Here is a 24,431-nt window from a genome sequence, read left to right as displayed (position 1 = left end):
GATTTTCTATACTATCTGTGCTGTCCAATACACATGTGGGTACTGAGCCCTGAAAAAATGGCTAGTGTGAATTGAGATGTATTGTAAGTGTAAAATAAATACATACTGGTTTCAAAGACTTACTAAGGAAAAAAGGTTGTGAAATAATTCATTTATAATCTTTAATATTGATTACATGTTGAAAGAATATTTTGGATATAGTAGGTTAAAGTAAATAACATTATTAAAATACATTATTAACACTTTACCTGTTTCTTTTTATATTTTTAATGTGGTTTCCAGAAAATTTTAAATTATGCATGTGGTTCCCATAATATTTCTATTAGACAGTGCTTTTCTATACTAAGATATATTCAAATTACAATTATTAGATAAGATACAAAAATTTTTATAGTATAAAACTTATGCTTGTAGCAGCTACTTTACGTTTAAGTAATTTGAAAAATAGAGTTTACTAGATACATAGTAGTAATCTTAACATCTCCAGACATTTTTAAAATATTCTCTTACAACTATACTTGGCTCTCTACTATTTAAAGACTAATTTTAGTTAAAGTCATATCTGATAGCATATTACGGTTATGGATTTTTGGTAATATTGGAATGCTGGATAACTGGTTTACTATTCTATAACAAATGATTCAGAACAAATCCATCTTACTCCTAAAATCCACTGCATGATAAATCTGATGTAATGAAGTTTTTGTGCATATCAAGATATTTACTATTCGGTTTCATTAAAGATATACTATTGGTCATCCCCACAACGGTTTATCATCACTAAAAAACCAAACATACCAGCAAGGGAAAAGTTACAGTAAGAAGTACTTTAAAGTATCCAAAATACCTTATTCAGTCTTAAATCAAGGAGTTGTCTACAACTATTCTCATCTAACTCAATTGGAATTGACAAAAAAACTTTAGCAGTAATCTGACAACTCTAAATAGTATAAAGATGATTTCGTGTATATTAAAGGGTTCTCTTAACTAAAGGAATAGCATGTCCCCAGCCTGAATTAACACTAACATTATTAATAAATACATGCGCCAATCAAACTGGTGATTGGAATAAAACGTGTTCATGCCAGAAAGAGGAAAAAAAGGCAAATAATGACAACAAAAAATAAAAATTCATTTAATGATAACAAACTTTTAGAAAATGAGGATTAAGTCATTTTATATATGTTCACTAAATATAGTTAATAAACAGAAATATTAGTAATATTAATAAAATTAGTAATATTAGAATATAAACTACACCTTTAAAAATTCTCAAATCGAAACTCAAACTGGAATTCTAAAATATCGATGTAGTTTATAAAACATATACAGAATAGTCAACAATGATTAATGACAATAATTTCTAATTTAGAGTTTCGAGATTTTTTTTGTAGAACATATGTAATATTATTAGGTCTTGAGCTTGCAAGCTCACATATACATGGTTACCTAAGCCTATTTTGCCAGTTCCTAATTAAAAACCAAACAAACAAAAACAAGAACAAAAAAAAGCACCTCCTAACTTTATCAGAATTGGTTGCTGCCCAAGAACTATAAAGATATCCTCTGATACATGGAAAAAAAAAAATTTAATTAGAAGTTCTGAGTATCGACCTTAACATTTTCCACTTACTTCTATATAAAAACTAAGATCAGAGGTACACATATTTGTAAACACAGAAAATAATTTTATTCATTCTGCACTTCAAGCGTCTAATGCAGGATCTGGCACATAGTTGGTGCTCAATTAATGTTGGATGGATGGAAAGGGGAGGGTGAATGGGGATCTTCACAACTGAAGGAATGTACAAGTCAATGGGTAAAAAGTACCCCATGCAGTAACAAGAAAACCAATAGTGGCTATACATTTTTGGCAAGAGATAATGCAAGCTATCCAGAAAGAAAGGTCACAGTATCAAGAACTAATAAAGGATTTTTCAGAGAACAGAAATGGCTGGCCTTGCTTTCTCTGATTAAAGAAAGAGATGTACACTATAAAGAAAGTAGCTTCTATGACATATCCAAGAGCTCAGTGGGCTGTTAAGTAAACTCTTGGCCTGGGATGGGGCATGACACAAACATTAAAAATAGAGGCCCCATATTCCCAGGAAGCAGTACTTGATGGAAGAAAATGGTAGTAGAGTTCTTTGGGGGAGAAACCAATTATTATGCTATATATATAAACCAATGCTAACGTTGAACTTTAGCAGTTTCCTGTTATTTAAATAATTAAAATTTCCATATAACAAGGGATATCTAACCAAAAATCATAGCATTAAGAATTACAAAATAAAGGGAAGCTTTTTTTTTAAAAGCTGGGATTCAATGGTCTATGAACAGCATGCTTTTTGTTCCAAAAAATGAAAAGCTTAAAATGCTGATCTCTCTATCCTGCTTGAGGAGTTAAAAGGATACCATGAAAGAAAAACATTTAAGTTTTTTACACTACCTTTTTCTGTGCTCCCATTTATTTTAGGTAAGAAGTCATCAACTTGTATCCCTAGGATTAAGACAGTGTATCATTGCCTGATCAAAGAAAGAGTTACTTTAAAACTGGTCTCACGGCATTTTTGTATTCCTATTTGCATTAAGACAGTATAGAACACTTTGAATTTATTTTTCCAAGAAGGGTTCAACGGGCCATTTTCTATCCACTCAGAGAAAAAGCTACAACTGCCTAGAAGCCTTGCAATGAACCTCAAAAGAAAAGAATCCTGCGGGGCTTGTACTTTCCTTATTTAAATATCTCTAAGTAGAGCTTCTCAGACGCACAAATTTCATCTTAAAGCCTAAACAATGGTGCCCACTGGTGGCAATCAAGCATATTTTTAAAGAAAATTTTCTAAGAGTGTGGATACATTCCACCTAATACACAGAAAATAAGTACCCAGTGAGACAGTAAATACCAAAAGTTCAATGATAAAAAATCAGCTTTAAATAAGAAATTTGGTGACACACCTACCTAAGCTGTTGCATTCTTTAAGAGTTTTCTCCTGAAGATGTTCTAACCGTACTGTAAATAAAAGTCCAAGAAAAAGGTATTTCACAGATAAAAGAAAAAAAAATCAAATCAAATCAATTTCTGGATTAGCTAACTTACCTTGTAAAGCTGTTAGCCTCTCATTGGTAAAGTCATTATCAGCTTGCAAAGCTTCTATTTTTGCCTGGAGCTCCTGTTCTTTTTCTTCCATTTCATCTATTTTATGTTGTAATTCTTTTTTCTCAGCTTGTCCCTTCTGTTGGATTTCTTCTTGTTTTCCTTCTGCTACCTGTTGAGAAAGAAAAAAAAAAAAAAAAAAAAAAACCACAGTTATTTCATAGTCTGAACTTGCTTTTAGAGGCCCAAAGCAGGGCTGCTTTTATTCACATAAACTTCTAACAAGAATATTCAATATTATAGAACATATTTATAAATGTCAAAATGATGTCAGAAGTAGTCTGCATTGGGGTCATGCTTCTAGGTAACTAGAAAAGAAAACCTTGTAGCAGGCAAGCAGGCCTAATACGTAAAGATAATGGGTCAAAATTTTAAACTCCACAGTTTTCAAGAGGGAAATATATAAAGTTTCCCCGTGAAATTACTATTGTTTAATCAGTTTGTAAGTTCTAAAATGTAACTTACTCTGAAATTTTAAACTAAATTGTGTTCAGTTGAAGGAATGACGATCATAAGCACTTTTCAAAATGACCTCTTTTTAACAAGACCAATCTTTAACACTGTTAGAGGTTCGCCAACCACACAGAGGATGCCCTGGTCTTCTCTAAGAAATATTTATCTTCTAGCCACTGAATCATGGTTTGAATGATATAAAGATGGGACTTCACAAACTCAGTTATAACATTTTAAAGGACCATCTAGACATTATGGTCTGGTCTGCCCTTATCCTAAACATCCTACAGCTAATCTACAGGGAGCTGCAGCTGAAGCAGTTAAAAGCATCCCTAGAGGCTACAAGGCTCCACTGCAGATCACTCCAAGGTCCCCTCAGGGCTTGTTCCAGCACTAACATCTGCTTTTGGGGCTGCCCAAGGAGAAGCACATTCAAGTTTTTAAAAGGTCTCAATATCTTGGGGTTTGTGGATTTGCATCTACTTCCTGTTATATATTAAAAGATGCCTGTTGTGAAGTACTATTTATTTCCTTCCAGAGGAAATATGTCAGCTTTTACAGTCTTTCAGCTGTCTCTGGCAATGGGGTTTGGGCTAAATGGAAACTTATTTTTACTACAAATTTCAACCATTATAAATTTTATATCAACAACTATTCAGCAATACCTAACATCTTAATCTATCCAGTGTGTTAGGGACAATTAACATATTTTCAGGTTGAGTAAATACATACCTTTAATTTATCAGATAAATCTTTAATCTCATTTACTGCTCCATTATATTTATTGGCTAATTCTCTTAATTCTTCCTGAGTCCGTTCATTCATTTCTTTCAGATGGGTACATTCATCTTCAGTATTACTCAGACTTCGCTGTAATTCAAGTTTACAGATTACTGATTTAGAATAAATGGCGTGTTTTAACTTCAACTTGTAAAAAGTATAATTCTATGGGCTGTTCTAAATTAACCTTCATATAAGACTGAGCTAAATAACATAAGAATTTTAATTTACTTTAGGTATATACTAAAACAGAAAATACAACAAAAAAATTTGAAAAACGAAACAACAGAAAGGGGGCAGGGAGGAAAGGATGTTACTTTTATATAACTACTCTTTTAAAAGGCCACTGAGAATGACTTTTAGCCTTGAAAATATTTTAAGCTTAACAATTCCTGAAAGCAAGTTTAATAATATGCACAATCAACTTAATAAGAAAAATAGAAGACAACTAGCAACTTTCTTGCATGTCAAATTAATGACACGGAAGTGAATTAGTTATTATGGGATGAGGCTTTTACAGAAACTATTACTATACTATATGCTATATAGTATGTACTATATATGGTATTTTTATTATTGTGTTTAAAATGGGCATTTTAACTAAATCCAGTAACAAATAACTTCTGTAGTAATTGTGCAGTGGTTCAAAGGGATGACCTCCACTATCAACTAGGTCATTTTTAAAGCAAGAATCACATTTTGATTGTTCCTAAAAGACCTAGAAAGGACCGTAGAGATATTTTCCCCTTTGACCTCCAAAGTTAGACACAGTTTTCTTCTCTAGAGGATGGGTAAATAAGAATAGTGGTGATGTTCCCCACCTTACAGTGACTATCCTCAATTTGAAGGAAAACAAAACTAGGTGACAGGAGATCGATTCCCTGGCACATATCATGGTCCACTGTGTGAAGGCTGAATCCTAAGCAGAATGCAAATTCTAAGACTCCTTGATTAGCCTTTTATTTGCCCAGTCACTGACTAGGGACCACAAGCACCAAAACTCACATGGTTATGCTGAAAATCCCTAACAATAAAAACAGCATACTACCCCTTCCCACTTGATAGGTGGGAAATATTTCCTAGTAATATAACACCCAAGTTTAAAATGTTCTAGAATATGAGCAATTTTAGGCTAAAAATTTTTAATCATACTACCAAAGTATATTTGTTAAATTAAAATACCTCAACTTCTGAAAGTTTTCTAACCACTTCAATTTTCTCCTGAAGAACCCGCCTCAGGGACTCTTTGGCTGTCGTCTCATAGTTGTGTTTATCCTCCTGTAATGCTATAAGTTCCTTCCGTAAACTATCTTCTGTTTGATTCTAAGATTAAAAGATACTTATAATTATAACCAAGTTATTGTTTTTAAGTATTTATCATTTGAAAAAACAACACATTATTATACTCTTTGAGTTTTATATTAAGGTATCACTAAATCCAAATGATGTTGGCCTTGTATTAACTGAAGCTTGAAGCTGTATTGAAAAGTTTCATTAGTGAATTATGCCTTCACAAATATATTAATTCACATTTACAATTAAAAAAGTCAAAGGAAAATAAGAATTTCTCAAATGTACAAAATGAATTGAGTCTCCAATTTTCATATTCTCTGTAAGCCACAATTTCCATTTGTGTACAAAAATGATCTCTTACTTTCAAAGGGGCCCAGCATTTTAACACAATGGTTAAACCAAAAGGAATAAGAGTACCCAGAAGAAAAAGCTGATTCCAGAGGCAGGAAATGTACAAGATGAGTCTGGAACATCTTGTCTAAAATGACAGCAGGAAGCTATGAAAGCCTGCTGAGACTGTACCAAAAGAACTCAGGCACCAAACTGAAAAAGCTATGGTTCACCAAAGATGGGATAATTTGAACAACAATAAGAACAACAAATGGAATAGGTTGAAACACATGAAATATATTTAACTCTAGTTTGGAGAAAAGAAAACCACTTCGTGGTCATTCTTTGGTGGATGACAAAGAACTAATTCATTATTTTGAAATCCAGTAAATAAAAAGAGAAAATCACTTATCCTGCCTTCCCTAAAAAAAAAAAAAAAAAAAAAAAGAGTTCAGGTGACAAAATAGTTTGAGAGGGGCATAACAGAAGTATTTATAGAAGTCACCCAGCTATAAATGAAGGAATGACAGCACTAAACCTAACCATTTTTGCAACCCTTAATAATGGATTAGGCAAGGGACATCAAAGATTGCTAATATTTCAGAAAGAAGGACAACTAGACATTATGGTGCCTTTTGGTGAAGGTACACAATACTATTCATGAAGTATTGTTGGCAAAAAAGAGATCAGATCAAATCTCTAGATCAAACTACCAATTTATGGTGTGGGAGGGGAGCTAGAAGAATCGTTAAATAACAGTCTAGGTTGAGGGAAATTATAGAGGACAAATGACCCAGTTTCTCCAGCAAATATCAACTGCGATAGAAAAAAGAGAGTTATACATGGATATTCAATATACAATTCTGTCCTTATATGTATGTTTGGAATTTCTTATGACAAAAGACTTAAAAGAATGGGGAAAATGTATAAATGTTTTAGAATGTACTCAAAATGACAAAGAAATGAAGCTACACAAAAAACTATGCATTTTAATGCATAATTTATGCTTTTTTCTTTATGAATCCTTACTTGAGATTAATACCTACTTTAGAGCATGCCTGTAATTGGTTTCCCATAACTTCTAACCGTGATAAGAGTCTATCTTCATCTATTAAAGCCTGTTGAAAAAAAATTAAATGTAAATAAAATCCCAGGGTAATTAAAAAATAACACATATCAAAATGGTTGCTATCGCCAAAAAAAAAGATGTAAAATCATAAAACCAACATCCACTGTAAAATGCTAAATTTTCAATATTTGGTCATTAGGAAATAACTGCCTTTCCCTGCTAAAAAAATTCAGTTTTAGTTTAATCAACATTTAAGGAATATTAAACTATGAATATAAAGGCATCTGTAATACCTGCCAACTGGTATCTGAAGCCTCTTGGGTGATGGCTAGTAGCCGCTGAAGTGTGGCTAACTTCTGTTCCAACATCTGTTCCCGATGTAAGGCCTCCTAATAATACAAATCACAAAAGAGATTCTAAAGAACTCAGCATGATCCCTTGAAGAGTAATCAATTTTTAGCACATTCTCATCTTATATCCCACTTTGTATCTTACTTTCAAACCTGATAAATCTTGTAAAATATATAAACCACATCAGTTTAGCCTCATTTTCTGGTCTGTTAGGGGTACTCTAGCTGCACCTTCCACTGTTAACAGAAAACAAGCCCCCTGTTTTTGTTTTCTTTTTACTCATAATTCGCAAGAGTGACTTTAAAAAGGAAGCATGGCTGGTTCAGTCAGTAGAGCATGACATTTGACCCCGGGGTTGTGGGTTCAAGCCCCAGGTTGGGCATAGAGCTTACTTCCTTCCTTCCACACATACATACATAGGAAGAGTGAGTTTAAAAAAAAAAAAAAAAAAAGGAAATCCAGAGTAGAAGAATCCAACAAATGTTCAACCCTGCATTTTATATATATACATATTTTAAAAAATATATACATATCTTTCAGCACTAACTCATTCCACACTAAGTCAAACAATGTGGTCAGTAGCAAAGATACTTCTTAATGGCTTAGGTGCATGGATATGACATCTAAATTAGAAATGTCTTTTAGTTTTTCCTTTTAAGAATGTTATATATATAAACATATATACTTAAGAAGAGAGAAAGACTGTTTCACTATCATAATCTATTGCATTGTCAGGTGTTCTGATTCTCTGAGACTGTATACCACTTAGCAGCAATCAAATATGCCGAAAATAAGAGTCCACTAATGTAATTAAGGAATCAAAGAGTTATATAACTATTTGGCAGTTCCAAAGGAATATTTTTCCAAAGGACATTGGCAAGCAAACCTTATCTCTAGGTCACTTATTAACATTTGATAGCTGTTAAGAGGGTCTCCTTCACTAGAAGTCAAGGTGAAAATGCTCACACAGCATTCAGCGGTGGTTATGGCACATCTTTAAATTTCACTTTCTTCTATTCCTGTCATTAGCCAAAGAAGAACACTTACTACCCTAATACCTCTGGAGCCACCTCAGCAAAGAAGGGTATGCTTCAAACACATTTCTTGAGGTTTAAAGCATGCATTTATTGTTGTCCACATCCTTGATAAATAATGATTAGAGAAAATCTGACCTAATTAAGAATTAGCGGTACTGTTTTTTAATGTAATTGTAAAAGTATAGATTAAGGAATCTAACAAAGGCCATAAAACACAACTTACACTTAAAAGAGATGAGCTGCCAAGTTTATTTTAAGCTCTTAAAACATTCCTAATATCCAGGAAATTACATTAATGCTGCAAAAAGTTTTACTTAAACACAAAACCACCAAATAATCACTACTCCCACTAGGTGGTGGAATTTCACCTTTTTTTAACTCAATCCCATTTAGAGTTTCATAATTCCATGAACCACATCCTAATAGAAATCTAATAATACTTCCAGTCCTTTACTTTTAGTTCTAAGGCATAAAACATATCTACTCCAGTTTTTATTCAAAAGTTTTACACTTTACGTAAGAATTCCAGCAATTCACAAAGATGTATATAGAAAAGATAGCACAATATAATATTCTCTCAAAAATCAGAAAAGAACAATTAAAGACATGCCCACCTATGAATATGCAAAGAACTGACAAAGGTGGAAAAAGTACTGAGTGAGTCAGGACATTAGATCAACAGTCCATGATGACTGGTGAGTATATAGTGTATATAGCCTTGGGAAATCATTTTTATCTAGATGAGCCCCATATTTCTCATGTGAAAAATGGAGGTTAGACCAGATTAATCTCAAAGTTTTCTTCTACTTCTAAAAATAAGAGAGATCTGGGTCAATTAATGTACCTTCCTATTGAGTGGTACACAAATGCTAACATGTATGGCATACATTTTATGTGCCAGGCACTGTTCTAAGAGCTTTACGTATATTGGTTCATTTACTCTTCACAATTCTGTGAGGTAAGTGCTATTATTATACCCATATCACAGATTAAGAAAATGAGGCACGCAAAAGGGTTAAACAACTTTCCCAAAAGGTCAGAGGTTAAAGCCACAGATCGAGTCCAGGGAATTCTGGCTATGGTTTGTGCTGTTAGAAATTCTACTTAAATTACAAATGTGTAACAGTGCTTTTCTATGCACCATTACATAACACCCAGTGGAAGTAAGATGTGATTAGTACTTTGACAATTTTCACAGATTTGTACATTCTTAACTGAGGGAGAACCACTTTTAGTGATTGATTCCTATAAAAGAATGTAGGAGCCAGGATCACTGGTTTGGTCCTATCATTTTTAAAAAGCAGTTGAAGACTTATGAATGTAAAATGAGTCACCCAAAGTTACAGAACTCAGTGGCAGAGCCAAGATAAAAAGTTCAATCTCTAAATTCCTGATCTAGGATTTTTCTTCAATATGCTCCCTCACCAGAATAATAATAGGAACATAATCTAGCCCAAATCTCCCCAAATCAAGAGGGGAAACACACACACACACACACACACACACACACACACACACACACACACACGTTTCCTTTTTAAAGATTTGAAAGGCTTTTTAAATATGGTATTAACTTCTTCAGGAGCCCACTCGATGTATCTGCCTCATCAAGATATCTTCCAACAGACTCAGCAGCACAGCCCAGTGGTTAAGGGTACAGATTCTGAGGTCTGACTGTCTGGGTTCAAATCCCAGCTCTACTACACAGTGTGTAATATTGTGTAAATTATTTAACGTTCCAGACCATCAGTTACTCTCTTTATAAAAATGGGAATAAAATATGTACCTTGCAGGATTGTTCTGAAGATTAAATGAGTAGAGGCAAAGAGCTAGAGTCTGGCATATAGTAAGTGCTATGTAATTATTTGCTATTATACTAAGCAACCAAAATCTCTCCAGGTTTAATTTTCTTTAGAAATCATCTATGGATGGGGCACCTGGGTGGCTCAGTCAGTTAAGTGTCCAACTTTGGCTCAGGTCATGATCTCACGGTTTCTGGGTTCAAGCCCCGTGTCGGGCTCTGTGCTGACAGCTCAGAGCCTGGAGCCTGCTTCAGATTCTGTGTTTTCCTCTCTCTCTCTGCCCCTTCCATGCTCACACTCTGTCAACTTCTCTCTCAAAAAATAAATAAACATTAAAAAAAAAATTTTTTTTAAATCATCTATGGATAAAGAACTATATTGACACTTCCTCATATTTAAATAACAAAAACTTCTCTTGTACAGAACCCTATCTTTTCTAGACTTAATAATCCTGATTCTTTTATCCTTTCTTCACAAGACCTAATTTTAATCCTTTTTTTTTTTTTTACTTTGAAAAGATATTTCTTGGGGCGCCTGGGTGGCGCAGTCGGTTAAGCGTCCGACTTCAGCCAGGTCACGATCTCGCGGTCCGTGAGTTCGAGCCCCGCGTCAGGCTCTGGGCTGATGGCTCAGAGCCTGGAGCCTGTTTCCGATTCTGTGTCTCCCTCTCTCTCTGCCCCTCCCCCGTTCATGCTCTGTCTCTCTCTGTCCCAAAAATAAATAAACGTTGAAAAGATATTTCTTTTGTACTTGTAGCCAGCCAATATTTCTTTAGCCTGTATTTGTGAACTAGCAAAATCAAACCTAAGTTGTTTAATTCTACTTTTAAAAGCTAAGAATTTTCAAGATTTACTTTTACCTGTAGATACTGAGAAAGCTGGAATAGTTCCTGAGAGTACATACTTGGAGTGTTAGCAGCAACCTAGAAACAAAATGACACAAGTATCAATAGTCACACAAAACATTCATAAAAGACATTAAAGCAAGCCAAGTCTTTGAAATGTCTATTTACTGAAATATGCAAAATAAAAATTATTTTTAAGCTTAACCAGTTCCTTTCATTTTCAAAATATTTCTGTTCCGTGTGTAGAATTTGTAAATGGTATTATATTTCACTGGCCAGTCTGAGATTTATAAGCAGGGTGGTAGAACAAGTACTACTCATGGAAACGTTCCTTGATAAACCAAATCACAAGCACAAGGCAAAGGCAAGACAGCCCTTTCTTAATCCAGAAATAATACCTCCTAAATCAACAGATCTATATTTTCCCCCTTTAAGATTCATTGTTAAACAGTTCTTCAATATGTCAACAGTCATAATTCATTCTGAGGCAGCCATCTTCAAAATGTTATTTGTATGTGAGGGTGTGGGAGAGACAGGACAGGAAATATAATGCTTTGTCCAATGGCCAGAGGCAATGAAAATAGGTTTGTCTCTTTAAAAAAAAAGAAAAGAAAGAAAAGAGGGGCGCCTGGGTGGCTCAGCTGGTTAAGCATCTTAAGCATCCAATTTCAGTTCAGGTCATGATCTTATGGTTTGTGGGTTCAAGCCCTGCATCGGACTCAGTGCCGACAGCTCAGAGCCTGGAGCCTGCTTCGGATTCTGTGTCTCCCTCTCTCTCTGTTCCTCCCCAACTCATGCTCTGTCTCTCTGTCTCAACAAATGAAAGAAACGAATAAACATTAAAAAAAAAAATTAGAAAGAAGGAAAGAAAGAGAAAGAAAATAGCTTTGTCTTTTTTTCTTCTTTAAACTATAGGTAGGTTTAAGAAGAAAAACATAGTAAATAATAGTATTTAAACTATAAATTGTAGGGGCGCCTGGGTGGCTCAGTCGGTTGAGCGTCCGACTTCACTCAGGTCACGATCTCACGGTCCGTGAGTTTGAGCCCCGCATCAGGCTCTGTGCTGACAGCTCAGAGCCTGGAGCCTGCTTCAGATTCTGTGTCTCCCTCTCTCTCTGGCCCTCCCCCCGTTCATGCTCTGTCTCTCTCTGTCTCAAAAATAAATAAATGTTAAAAAAATAAAATAAAATAAAAAATAAACTATAAATTGTAGAAAAAATACTTAGAATTCAAGTGTATTAGGAAAAATTACCTTCTATCAGGGTTTCCCCCAAGTGTGGAACATATAACCATGGCATTATTTCTCCGCACACACACACCACCACCACCACCCCCCCCCCCACCAAAGAAGGTACTAATAGGCTGTTGTAACATTTACTCATATCAATACTACTAAGTCTTATGTATTAACTTATTAATGATGTTAATAGCATCATTCCCGATTAAGCTCAGAAAGCATATTTTTTTAAATATGCTAACTAGAATTCAGAGACGTGGCATTATTTTTAAAAGTTAGTCTTATATTGGCAAGGTCATTATTTACTTCTGAAATAATTCTTGGTATTGCTGAACTTGATGATTAGCCACTTTTACTTCTAAAAAAGGAATTTAACAGAGAACTTCAGTTTCAGGCAGGTTTTCAGTCTTTATCCACATGGAAGAAAAAATGTAAAATATTTTCCCAATAGTTAATTAGTACACTAAGAAAAAACATCTACATTAATGTCAAAAGACATCTTTTTTTTTTTGTTATGAAGCAATGATATCTATAGTTTATTACACCATTATTTCTGAGGAAAATACTAACAAGTAATTATCACAAAGTTTCTGACCAAATCAGATTAAATAAAACTGCTTTTCAAGGACAATAAAAGAACAATTCCTGTAAACCCATATTTCTGTTATTTCTATGGGTAGGTACATGTTGGGTGAATATTTGGGTAGAAAGCTTTAATAAATATTTCTAGACAGAATTGTATTCCAGAATAAACAGCAGTAACTAACACTTCGTACCTCTGGCTAGGCACAAAACAAGTACTCCTAGTCTATACAACCAGCCATTTACTTGAGATAACAAAAGCTTTTTCCTAAGAAACATCCACCCTAAATTCTCCAGATAGAGGACTGCAATAACCAAATATCTATATACACTGCATGTATTTTGTTACAGAAGAAAAATAAGTTTCTAGGTAAAGCATATTAAAAACAAAAACATTTTGCAAAGCAATATAGCTGAATTAGTTTGTAAAAAATCATTACTAACTTACTTTGTCAACAGGACTTGGTAATGGAGCATGGATGACACTGAAAAGAAAAATTTAGAATTTTTATCTAATTTCCTGACAACAGAGGAAACAGAGTAGGACAGTACCAGAATATCTTAAACCCCAAAGTTGCTACACTTGCTTTCATATAATTAAAAGAATGTGAATTATTTTTAATCCTTCATAAATACATAGCATTCTTAGAAAACAAGGTAATAAATACACAAATCTACTTTTTACACATAATATATTTTTAAACACAAATTCAAAATTCAAAACGTATTAAATGCCTTTTGAGGATCCACTATTTAACGAGGGCTCTAGCGAATTTCTGGGCTCTACAACTTCTACATATCCATTTTTAATTTTGGAATCTGTAAGTTACATTCTTTTAAAATTAAATATTCCTATACACAAAGTCTTAAAAACCAAAGTTCTATTTGAAAGAAAGCTATAATTTGGAAACTTGCTCTAGGAGAAAAATTTTAGCTAACCAAACAGTATTACTGTTCTTCTCCACCCAGCCCCTTCACACATTAACAAATGAAAGCTTAAATGTAAGTAGGAAACTAAACTCAGTATACCTCTTTAAAGCAGCAAACAGACAGTACAATTGGTACTAATTGCCTCTTCAGCCTTATAAAGTACTGACAGATAGGCAGTATAGTGTATCAGTTTAGTATGCAGGCTCAGAAGCCTGGGTCTGAATTCTGGCTCTACTTACGAGCTGTATAATCTTGGGCAAGTTACCTAAGCACTATAGGTCTCATCTTCCTCCTCTATAAAATGGGGATAATCATAAAAACAAGCCCAGGGGTTACTGTATTAAATGTGTTAATATAAATAAAGAGCTTTAAACAGTACCTTTAACATAGTAGCACTTGATCCTACTACCAGTTCCATGAGAACACAGCAGCTAAGGAAGCCAGGGGCCCTATTTTACAATGCCTGTAAGCTACTGTATGGGGGTTGGGGTGAGTAGAGAAAACACAAAGCAAGGCTGCTACCCACGTCCCCTCCCAGTGGCTAATCACTCCATATCCTAGACGCTACTCTGATAATGGTCACCTTGAAGGTTGACTAGAGGAAAGCTCCTAGATTCAACTGGTTAATTACGTGTAAACTAATGAGAAACTGATCTATGACTTAAAAATAGAAATGACAATTCTAATCCCACTGTAATAACCACAAACATCCTAAGTACTGCTTCAATTCAATTAGTCACAAATACACTAAAATGCTGAATAAAATGGAATATTAAGAACCAGCACACCCTTCCCTTCTGAACACACATGATCCTGTGCAGACTCCCATTGAGATCATATAACCCTTTATATCTTCAATTTTACATGTGTGTTTTTAGGCATTGTGACCAATTTACCTCTGGATGCCCAGAACCTACCACAACGCCCTGGAAAAGCTGGTGCCCAATGAAGGTTTAAAAAATTATGCCAACTTTAGTTTTTCTCTCTACCCCATAAACATGGGATAGATACCTTAAACATAACTTTTGTTTTCTTCACTATACAAGGAATACATATTGATTATGTGTGTGCAGTAAAGCAAGAGAAAATAAGTAAAAACTACCTAATGCCAGCACCCAGAGGTAACCATTTGGGGTATATACCTTTTTCTCTATAGATACGCACATATAGGCAAATGAACTTAAGAAAGTCTAAATAGAAGCAAATAGTACTCATGGTTTTTTAATTTCATTTTTCTTCGTGACCAAAGTACAAAATATTCTGTTCTTACGAAAATTTAGTTAACCAAAGGCTGAAAATCCAGCTAAACATTCCATAAGTAATAAGTATTTGTGTGTGTATAGTATGTATTTTACAGAACCTATCTTGGATATAGATGTATTCTGTTTGGATTTTAAGAAAAGTTCATATGCAATAAGGGAATGCAGAAAAAGAAAACCATTATTTAGTGTTAGGACTGCGGAATTACAGGCAATTTCTCTGTTATCACTTAAAAATTATTTGTACAGGGGTGCCTGGCTGGCTCAGTCAGTACAGCATACAACTCTTGATCTCGGGGTCATGAGTTTGAGCCCCATGTTCAGTGTAAAGATTACTTTAAAAAATAATATTTGTGTGATATAATGAAAATCAAGGAAGAAAAAAGAATCTTTTTTTTTCTTTCAAGAAAGAGAGTGCAAGCAAGGGAAAAGGCCAGAGGGAAAGAGAGAGAATCTTAAGCAGACTCCATGCTCAGTGTGGAGCGTGACACAAGGCTCGATTCCACAACCCTGGGATCATGCCCTGAGCAGAAATCAAGAGTCGGATGCTCAACCAAGGCACCCAGACACCCCAATAACCAGCTTTTTGAGAACTATCTAGTGAAGATCTTAAAAGCATTAAATGCTATGTATACAATGTATCTGAAACTCTAAAATTCTGGTGTACTCAAATATATCTTGATTGCTATAAAAGATTACAGTCATAGAAACAGTCAATGATTATCATGTGCTTAATATATGCCAGGTACTACACAAAACTTTAAGTGCACAAACTTGTTTAATCCTCCTCATAAAATTCCTGCTCCACAAGTACTACTGTTATCTTCATTTTTCAAATGAGAAAAGGGAGGCCTGCTCAAGTCACAGAATAGGTGGAGTCTGGCTTTGAAACAGACCATCTGCCTCTAAAGGCTATTCTGATCTTCCTCCAGCTCTGGAGAAGTGCCTGTCCCAAATTCGTCTTCTCCAGAAAGTCAGCCAGGTTGTATACAAAGAGATTGGCAGCAAAATTCTAAATGCTAATATTTAACCACATAAGAAAAACCAAACAATAAGGAAACAAGGACAAAGACGAAAAGCATTGGGGAAACAAGGGCAGGGACACAGTTCACAACATAGACTGAGAAATTCACATGCCCTACTAGATGGAACCTGAGATTACAGATAACCCTTTATATAACTGCTCGAAGTTTTTAACTCCATGAAAGAAAAATCTCATTATCACACAGAAATATCAAGGTTTTTAAGAAGTCACACATCATTAGATGACTAATAGTTACTCTTATTTTTAAAAACTTAACCCTTGACTCATAAAAGCTGAGTCACATTAAAGCTTCCAAAGTAAACTGTATTTTTAATAATTAAACTATAATATAGAATAGGAAACAGATTGTTATGAATTTTAAATGTTTAGGGGCACCTGGGTGGCTTAGTTGGTTAAGCATCTGACTTCGGCTCAGGTCACGATCTCACAGTGCATGAGTTCGAGCCCTGCATCAGGCTCTGTGCTGACAGCTCAGAGCCTGGAGCCTGCTTCAGATTCTGTGTCTCCCTCTCTCTCTGCCCCTCCCCCACTCCTGCTTGTGCACGCGTGTGCACTCTCGCGCGCGCGCGCTCTCTCTCTCTCTCCCTCTCTCTCTCAAAAATAAATAAATATTAGGGGCGCCTGGGTGGCTCAGTCAGTTGAGCGTCTGACTTTGGCTCAGGTCATGATCTCACAGTGAGTTCAAGCCCCGCGTTGGGCTCTGTGCTGACAGTTCAGAGTCTGGAGCCTGTTTCAGATTCTGTATCTCCCTCTGTCTCTGCCCTCCCCAGCTCATGCTCTGTCTCTCTCTCTCTCTCTCTCTCTCTCTGTCAAAAATAAATAAACATTAAAAAAAATTTTTTAATAATAAATAAATAGGGGCGCCTGGGTGGCTCAGTCGGTTGAGCGGCAGACTTCGGCTCAGGTCATGATCTCGCGGTCCGTGAGTTCGAGCCCCGCATCGGGCTCTGTGCTGACAGCTCAGAGCCTGGAGCCTGTTTCAGACTCTGTGTCTCCCTCTCTCTGACCCTCCCCCGTTCATGCTCTGTCTCTCTCTGTCTCAAAAATAAATAGATGTTAAAAAAAATTTTTTTTTAAATAATAAATAAATAAATAAATATTTAAAAGATTTAAATAAATAAAATAAAATGTTTAAAAATTTTTGCTTTGCTTCTGATATCCTTAAAGCTAACAAAAATTGGTATCTTCTTTTTTTAATTTAATTTAATTTTTTTATATCTGGGATAATTTTGCCAGAGGTTATATAGAGAGAATTCAAATTAAAAAAAAATTTTTTTCAATGTTTATTTATTATTGAGAGACAGAGCATGAGCATGGGAGGGGCAGAGAGAGGGGAAGACACAGACTCTGAAGTAGGATCCAGGCTCTGAGCTGTCAGCACAGAGCCTGATGCGGAGCTTGAACTCACAAACTGCAAGATCATGACCTGAGCCGACATCGGATGCTTAACCAACTGAGCCACCTAGGAGCCCCAAAAATTGGTAGCTTCTAACTGAAGCAAAATATATAGTAATTCTAATGAAAGCACAGACTGTCATGGTAATAGGAGAGCCTCTCTGCTTTCTTTTTCATTCTTTCCTCTCACTACTCTACTTTGCCTTCAACTTACTGCTTATCTTAACCTCCCATCCTCAGATCTTTGTCTTCGCTTTTGAAGGATAAAAAGTATTATGCTGGGTATAGAAAAAAGCTTCTGGCATATTCAAGGTCTTCCCCCCCCAATAAAAAAATGGTTTAATTAATGATTACTACATAATGATAATCTGTGAAAAGCTCCAAGATTAAAATGTACTTATGTTTAGATCTTAACATTTACATTTTATGAGTAACTCTTCTCTTTCATATTTGTTTTCCTCTAAGTAATCTTTCCACTGCTTCAGGAAAAAAAAATGCAGCATTGGAAAATCCCTCCAAAATTCCCATCAAAATAGGCTACTAACTATATCAACACCCCTCAAGGTCCTAAAAGATGATGACACTGGCATTAACTTCAGAGGGAATTATACTTTAAGAATCCTCTATTAAATGCAGATCAAAATACAGTTATCACTCAGGGCACCCTGATGGCTCAGTAGGTTAAGCACCAGACCTGATTTCAGCTCAGGTCATGATCTCAGGGTTCGTGAGTGGAGCCCCACGTCAGGCTCTGTGCTGACAGAGCAGAGCCTGCTTGGGATTGTGTCTCTCCTCTCTTGCTGACCCTCTCCCATTCTCACCCACACGAGTGTGAGCACTCTCTCTCTCAAAATAAATAAATAAACATTAAAAATAATATTTTTAGGGGTGCCTGGATGGCTCAGTTGGTTAAGCATCCAACTCTTGGTTTCAGCCCAGGTCATGATCTCACAGTTTGTGGGTTCAAGCCCTGCATCAGGGCTTGGGATTCTCTCTCCCTCTGTCTTTGTCCCTCCCCTATCTGTACTCTCTCTCTCTCTCAAAATAAACTAAATTAAAAAAAATTTTTTTTTCATACAGTTATCATTCATCAGTGACTTACATACCCTAAATATTTTAAAAACAACTAATCGGGGTGCCTGGGTGGCTTGGTCGGTTAAGCATCCGACTTCAGCTCAGGTCATGATCTCACAGTCCATGGGTTCGAGCCCTGCGTCAGACTCTGTGCGGACAGCTCAGAGCCTGGAGGCTGTTTCATATTCTGTGTCTCCCTCTCTCTCTGCCCCTCCCCATTCATGCTCTGTGTCTCTCTGTCTCAAAAATAAATAAACGTTAAAAAAAAATTTTAAAACAACTAATTATCCATCAAAATATAAACTGTAAAGTTAACTTTGGAAACAAAATAACCTGCCTCCTTATACATTATTATTTACTAGAATTGTAGCTAACATGAAAAGTAATTAAAATGAAGTATATTATATTGTAAAAGTACTGCATTAATTTTCTACCATTATTAGAATAATCCTCAAGTGTTAACAGTATACCGTCATCTAGAATATTATTAACCAAGGTAGTTGAAACAAAAACTAAATTATACTCACTCTGAGCGGAGCCGGGCTTCCATACCATCTGGTAGAAAAAGTTTTATTGTAGAAACAATACACCCATGGGTAACTGGTTAAAAAAACAAATAAGATGGATAAAGTAATTTTTTAAAAATACAAACCTTCACATCTCTCATATTCAAACATATATTTTATTCTTAAATGTAATAACTTCCAGGAAAGAAAAAAATCTCGTGGCTTAATGACAATATTTATTCCCCTGGAGAAAGTCCCCTCTATTCATTCTGAATCACAGTTGCAAGGCAGAATTACAGAGAGAATTGTTAAGTCCTAGCCTCCAATGCTGTGACAATCCATAAAAGGTCAGTTGAATACACGGAAATACAATTGAGGTCAGGAAATGCACTTTCTCTGCCATCTGTTGGCATCAAAACCTAACTCCAACTATTCCCCAATTTAGAAGTTAGCCCTAGTTTCTAGTTCTCCTGTCCTCAACCTGTAACTTCTACCCATGCCTCACAAAACTCTAACATCCTGCATAATACAGCTTGAAATATGCCACTCAATTCCCCATTTGATGAGTGAGAAAACCAAGACCTCAGACAAGTGAGACTGCTTCTTGAACTCTGTTATTAAGTATCAGAGATTTTGGTAGAGCTCAAGTCTGAGGTTTCCAGTTCAGTATCTAAAATTGTGGTTCTGTATTCTTGGTGCTTTTTCTTCCTTCACCCCCAAACATTTTTATATAACATTACAGCACTCACTTTGTAGACAATTTCTTACTGTTGCTTCTTACTTCCTCCTCTTCCTTCTGAGGATTTCAAGAGACAAAACCCCCCAAAAGCAGCATTTATACAGAGCTTCTCTTTTTATATGGGCTTTGTAGAAAAAAACTTTTTTGCTGGTTTAAGGTTGATGGCTTTTTATGTCTCTGTCCTTCAGAGATTACATCTTCCAGGGTTAGGGTTCAAATAGTTATTTAGTGTACCAAAATCTAATTTAAAAGCTAATGCATAATATACTGTATATGCATAATTTACTGTGTCATGATTAGGGCGGTGGCAATTATAGGACTGTATACATTTGTCAAAACTCAGTGAGTTGTGCTTATAAAACTGGTGTTGCAAGTAAATTATATTTCAATGAAACTTATTAAGAATAGAGCTAATGCATTTAGGTACAGGTAAATCATTAAGTGCTCAAACCCATGAATCATCAAGATGATCTTATAAACATGGATATTATTCTGACATCTGGAAATACACAGTAAACTTAAGAAATTTAGCATAGTTTACTCAATTTTCATTAACTTATTATTGAAAAGTGCTAACACAAATCAGGAACCATCTATGGGACAGGCTTCTAAACTGCCTAACACAGCAATCACAGCCCTGAAACATTGGGCTCCTTCCTTCCTTTCAGGCCTCATCCTCCATCCTGCTACCAAAAACACCCTGTGCAAGACTTTTCACAACTCCATGCACTTTACAAGCTGTTCTGTCAGTGATGTCCTTTATCCCTTTGCCTCCATAACCAAATGCCACTTATCCATTCAGCTCAGACATTCTACTTCCTTCACCAAACTCAGTATCTGAGTTAGAGGTCCCCCAAAGTCTCCTATATCTACTTCTTATAATACTGAACACATTGCATTATGAATATTTATCATTTATACAACTATTGTCTCACCAGTTAGAGTCAACTCTGTGACAGGAACAAGGATTGGTTGCTTTTCACTTTTTAAATCCTGTACTAGGGAGAGTTATCCGGTACAAACTAGGCATTTAATAAATGATTACTGAATATGCCAAAGCACATGTCTGGTTAATATTTTACAGCTTTAATTACCAGGGGTGAAGACATCTCTTACTTTGAGGACAGTAGGGTTCACCTACACTTTCAAGAACCACCTAACTCCCTCCTTTTCCTGGCAGAACATAGGAAGGGACAGATTCATCCCAGCTCTATGGCTCTCCCAGAGATTTACTATAAACAGGTTACAATAAATACACGAGCACAATACAAGAAGATCCAAGAGTACTGACACCTGACCAATATATTTATTAAATTGGTAATAAAGTCTAAAAAAATAGGTGTAGTGAGTTAATAGAATAAAACTGCAGTGCCAGAGCTGACAAGCTGTGATATATTACATCAGAATCTCCATTGCTCAGACTTATTTTTTTTAATTTTTTTTATTACATTTATTTATTTTTGAGAGACAGAGTAAGACAGAGCACGAGTGGGGGCAGGGTGGAGAGAGAAGGAGACACAGAATCTGAAGCAGGCTCCAGGCTCTGAGCTGTCAGCATGAGCCCGATGTGGGGGTCGAACCCCCAAACTGTGAGATCATGACCTGAGCCGAAGTTGGATATTTAACCGACTGAGCCACCCAGGCACCCTCCATTGCTCAGATTTATCACCCCAAAGTCCAGCACCTGGACTGACGTACAAATGTGTGAGATGAATCAAGGGCTAATACTGATTGGGTAGCACAGGGTTGGTGTACTACTGAAAGCAGTTAAAGATCACGTCTGACTAAGCTGACCATCTAGTCTAGCCAACCCTGCCTTTGAAAAGGTTCTTGTGATAACTAGATGCACAGAACAGTTTTTTTAATTTGCAACAGGCAAGTATTTAAAACTACCTGATAAAAATGTTTTGTTCTAACACTTACATTAATCAACTCTACATAGCAGTATTTCCCAAAATGGAGTGTTAGCAGGTGTTAACAAAAAAGGATTTGGGGGTCAGAAAAGTTTGGGAAATACTTGGTAAAAAGAGATGGAAAGAATTTTTTTTTTTACAAGTCTTTCACAGAGCTTAAAGGACTTTTTGTCCATCATGAGGCTCTAAAAGTAAGATGCATTTTCCAAGCTTATTTGACCATTGAGCATCCCTGGCCCCTGTTTTCAGAACACTTAACACAGGAACTAATATTAGGGTATTTTATATATGATATGTACAGTATTATAAAAAGATACTTTGGAAAAGTACTGCTGTAAAATATTCTATGAAGTACTTTGTAAACAAATTTCACTCAAAATTCACTCAGAAACATTATTTACCATATTTACAAGATTCAAAGACAAAATTAATTGTAAAACACACAATTTAAAAGTTTCTTGGGCAGACTAAGGAGGCCACAGGATCACTGCCACATTAAATACAAGCACCCATTGCTTTTTAAAAGTTTGTGTTACATTACTTTGCATCTATGAAAAACCTACATTAGTACCTGTTTTCCTAACTGAAAGAAATAACTGGAAAGGATTTTAGCTAATTATGAAAATCAAAGTGTAAGCAGCATTCAGCATTTGTTTTGCAGCAAGCTGTTAACAGAGGTAGTAAGAACACTCCCACAAAGCTCCTTCCCCACAAACTGTACTCAGCAGCTCAGTATTGAACTGCCATAACTTTGAACTGTGTCTGTGAGCATCTGTACTTAATCTCAGTTTATTTTGTGCATCTATTAGCAAGATATGTCCTAAGGTAACAGAAAAGCCTAAGAGAGGTTACTTTTTGGGTCTGGGAACTCTAAAAACTCTTTCCACATAAATTCATGGTAATTGCTTCTTTATGCCATTTTGAAAAGGTTTCATAGGAATGTGCTTTTTTTCTGACAGCAAGGGAACCTGTATGCAAATGCATTATAAGCTACATGTAAATTTCAGAAATGTTAAAACATGAAAAACAGATGTGTCTGAATCAAAGAAATAAGGTATCTATGGAGAAAAATCTGCAATTACTTGTAGTTGTGAGACTTTATTAAAAATCAAAATGAAGACTACCCAAGCTGTCGTTTGTGGGTTTTTATCTCTAGTATCTTACACAGATTATTTTGCTTTTGAGTTAATATATTTACTTTACGGTATGAAGTCAGCCTTTTCTATTGCCTCTTCACACAAACATCACTTTAGAGACCCATGTTCACTGTGATTAGTTTAAAAAGCTGTTTAAGGCCCTGGACTGGGAGACTGAAACTTCTGGGATATGTTGTAGTCTGATTCTATCTCTATTCCTGCACTGAGTAGGAAGATCAACACTACTCTATATTTGAGTAGTTTGAGAGACCTTTTTTTTTAATGTTTATTTATTTATTTTGAGAGAGAGAGAGAGTGAGGAGAGTGAGGGAAGGGGAGAGGGAGAGAGGGAGAGGGAGGGAGAGAGGGGGAGAGTGAGAGAGACAGAGAGGGAGAGTGACAGAGAGACAGAGAGGGAGAGTGACAGAGAGAGAGAGAGAGTAAGTGAGAGAATGAGAATCCCAAGCAGGCTCCACACCCAGTGCACAGAGCCTGATGCAGGGCTTCATCCCACAACAGTGAGATCATGACCTGAGCTGATATCAAGAGTCAGATGCTTAACCGAATGAGCCACCCAGACACCCCTGGAAGATCTCTTGAAATGACTGGAAGTAACAGGAAGAAGACCAAAGAAGTACAAGAAACATTTATAAAACCAAGACCTAAATGAGAGGTGTTAACATTTCCAAACTGGGGAATAATTTGTTTGTCTTTTGACTGCAATCTAAGATAAAAGAGTTCCCAAACTTTCATTCCTGAATTTTTCCCTTCATAAAGCTTTCGACTTAAAGATTTTTTTTAAGTCAGAAAAGAGGTAGGGAAAGTTCGCTGAAGAGACAAGTAACATTAATTCTAAAGAATTTTTTTTGTATTGATATTCTATCATTCTGTCTTCACTTGTGAGCTGGAGTACAGTAATAAAAAGCTTTCCCTCCTCAACTAATTGTATATACCAGGAATAATTTCTATAGGAAAGGTCGCATACATGGTTTATGCCTTCTCTTTATTCACTTGTTTTCAGAATGGTTTGTCTCGGCTTCCAAGGGTGATCAAATCTTTTTGCCTTCTTGTATTATTTAAATTCATGGATTTAAGCACATTTGATATATTTCAATCCACCATTGTTATTATTTGATGTGCAAACTGTCCCATCTTTGATCAGCTGGAACTCCATGTTAATTCCTGAGTTTTCTGACACAATCCTACCAGTCTTAGATAGCTTCACTGCTTTATAATATGACAGAATCTTCTAGGCTCACCCTGTACATTTCCTGCCTAGACTCAGAGTCAGCTGTTTCTCCCAGAAATCCTGTTTTTAGCTATTTATTTGGTGGGAAAAATCCTTTCTCTGTGCATGTGAATTCATTTGCAGCTTTATTTCTCTAGCATACAATGGAGCAATACTTACTGTTGGTTTACTTTTTGATTTATGCACAAGGAGTAGTGGTTCTTTGGCTTTACCTATTTGCTAAATATTCAGTGAGAATCTGCTGGCTACA

At 35.7% G+C, this 24,431-nt stretch overlaps 1 protein-coding gene across 33 annotated transcripts in view; it reads right to left on the bottom strand.

The window, feature by feature from the left end:
• SLMAP (sarcolemma associated protein) overlaps positions 1-24,431 on the bottom strand; it is a 200,752-nt gene that overhangs the window by 51,068 nt on the left and 125,253 nt on the right. For 11 of the 33 annotated variants that reach the window (XM_047828317.1, XM_047828331.1, XM_047828309.1 and 8 more), the window contains 10 exons: positions 19,166-19,238; positions 13,384-13,420; positions 11,132-11,194; positions 7,376-7,471; positions 7,060-7,131; positions 5,573-5,713; positions 4,343-4,480; positions 3,101-3,269; positions 2,963-3,013; positions 2,450-2,500 (listed from right to left, as the gene is read on the bottom strand). In XM_047828317.1, the coding sequence (XP_047684273.1) occupies positions 2,450-2,500; positions 2,963-3,013; positions 3,101-3,269; positions 4,343-4,480; positions 5,573-5,713; positions 7,060-7,131; positions 7,376-7,471; positions 11,132-11,194; positions 13,384-13,420; positions 19,166-19,238 (891 nt within the window). The remainder of the gene's footprint in view (positions 1-2,449; positions 2,501-2,962; positions 3,014-3,100; positions 3,270-4,342; positions 4,481-5,572; positions 5,714-7,059; positions 7,132-7,375; positions 7,472-11,131; positions 11,195-13,383; positions 13,421-19,165; positions 19,239-24,431) is intronic. The other 22 variants (XM_047828406.1, XM_047828479.1, XM_047828439.1 and 19 more) reach the window with 3 other exon arrangements.

Source organism: Prionailurus viverrinus, chromosome A2 (genome assembly GCF_022837055.1).
Source record: "Prionailurus viverrinus isolate Anna chromosome A2, UM_Priviv_1.0, whole genome shotgun sequence".
Classification (NCBI taxonomy): Eukaryota; Metazoa; Chordata; class Mammalia; order Carnivora; family Felidae; genus Prionailurus; species Prionailurus viverrinus.
Note: the sequence above shows the minus strand (reverse complement) of the source record. Positions and strands in the feature narration are given on the sequence as shown.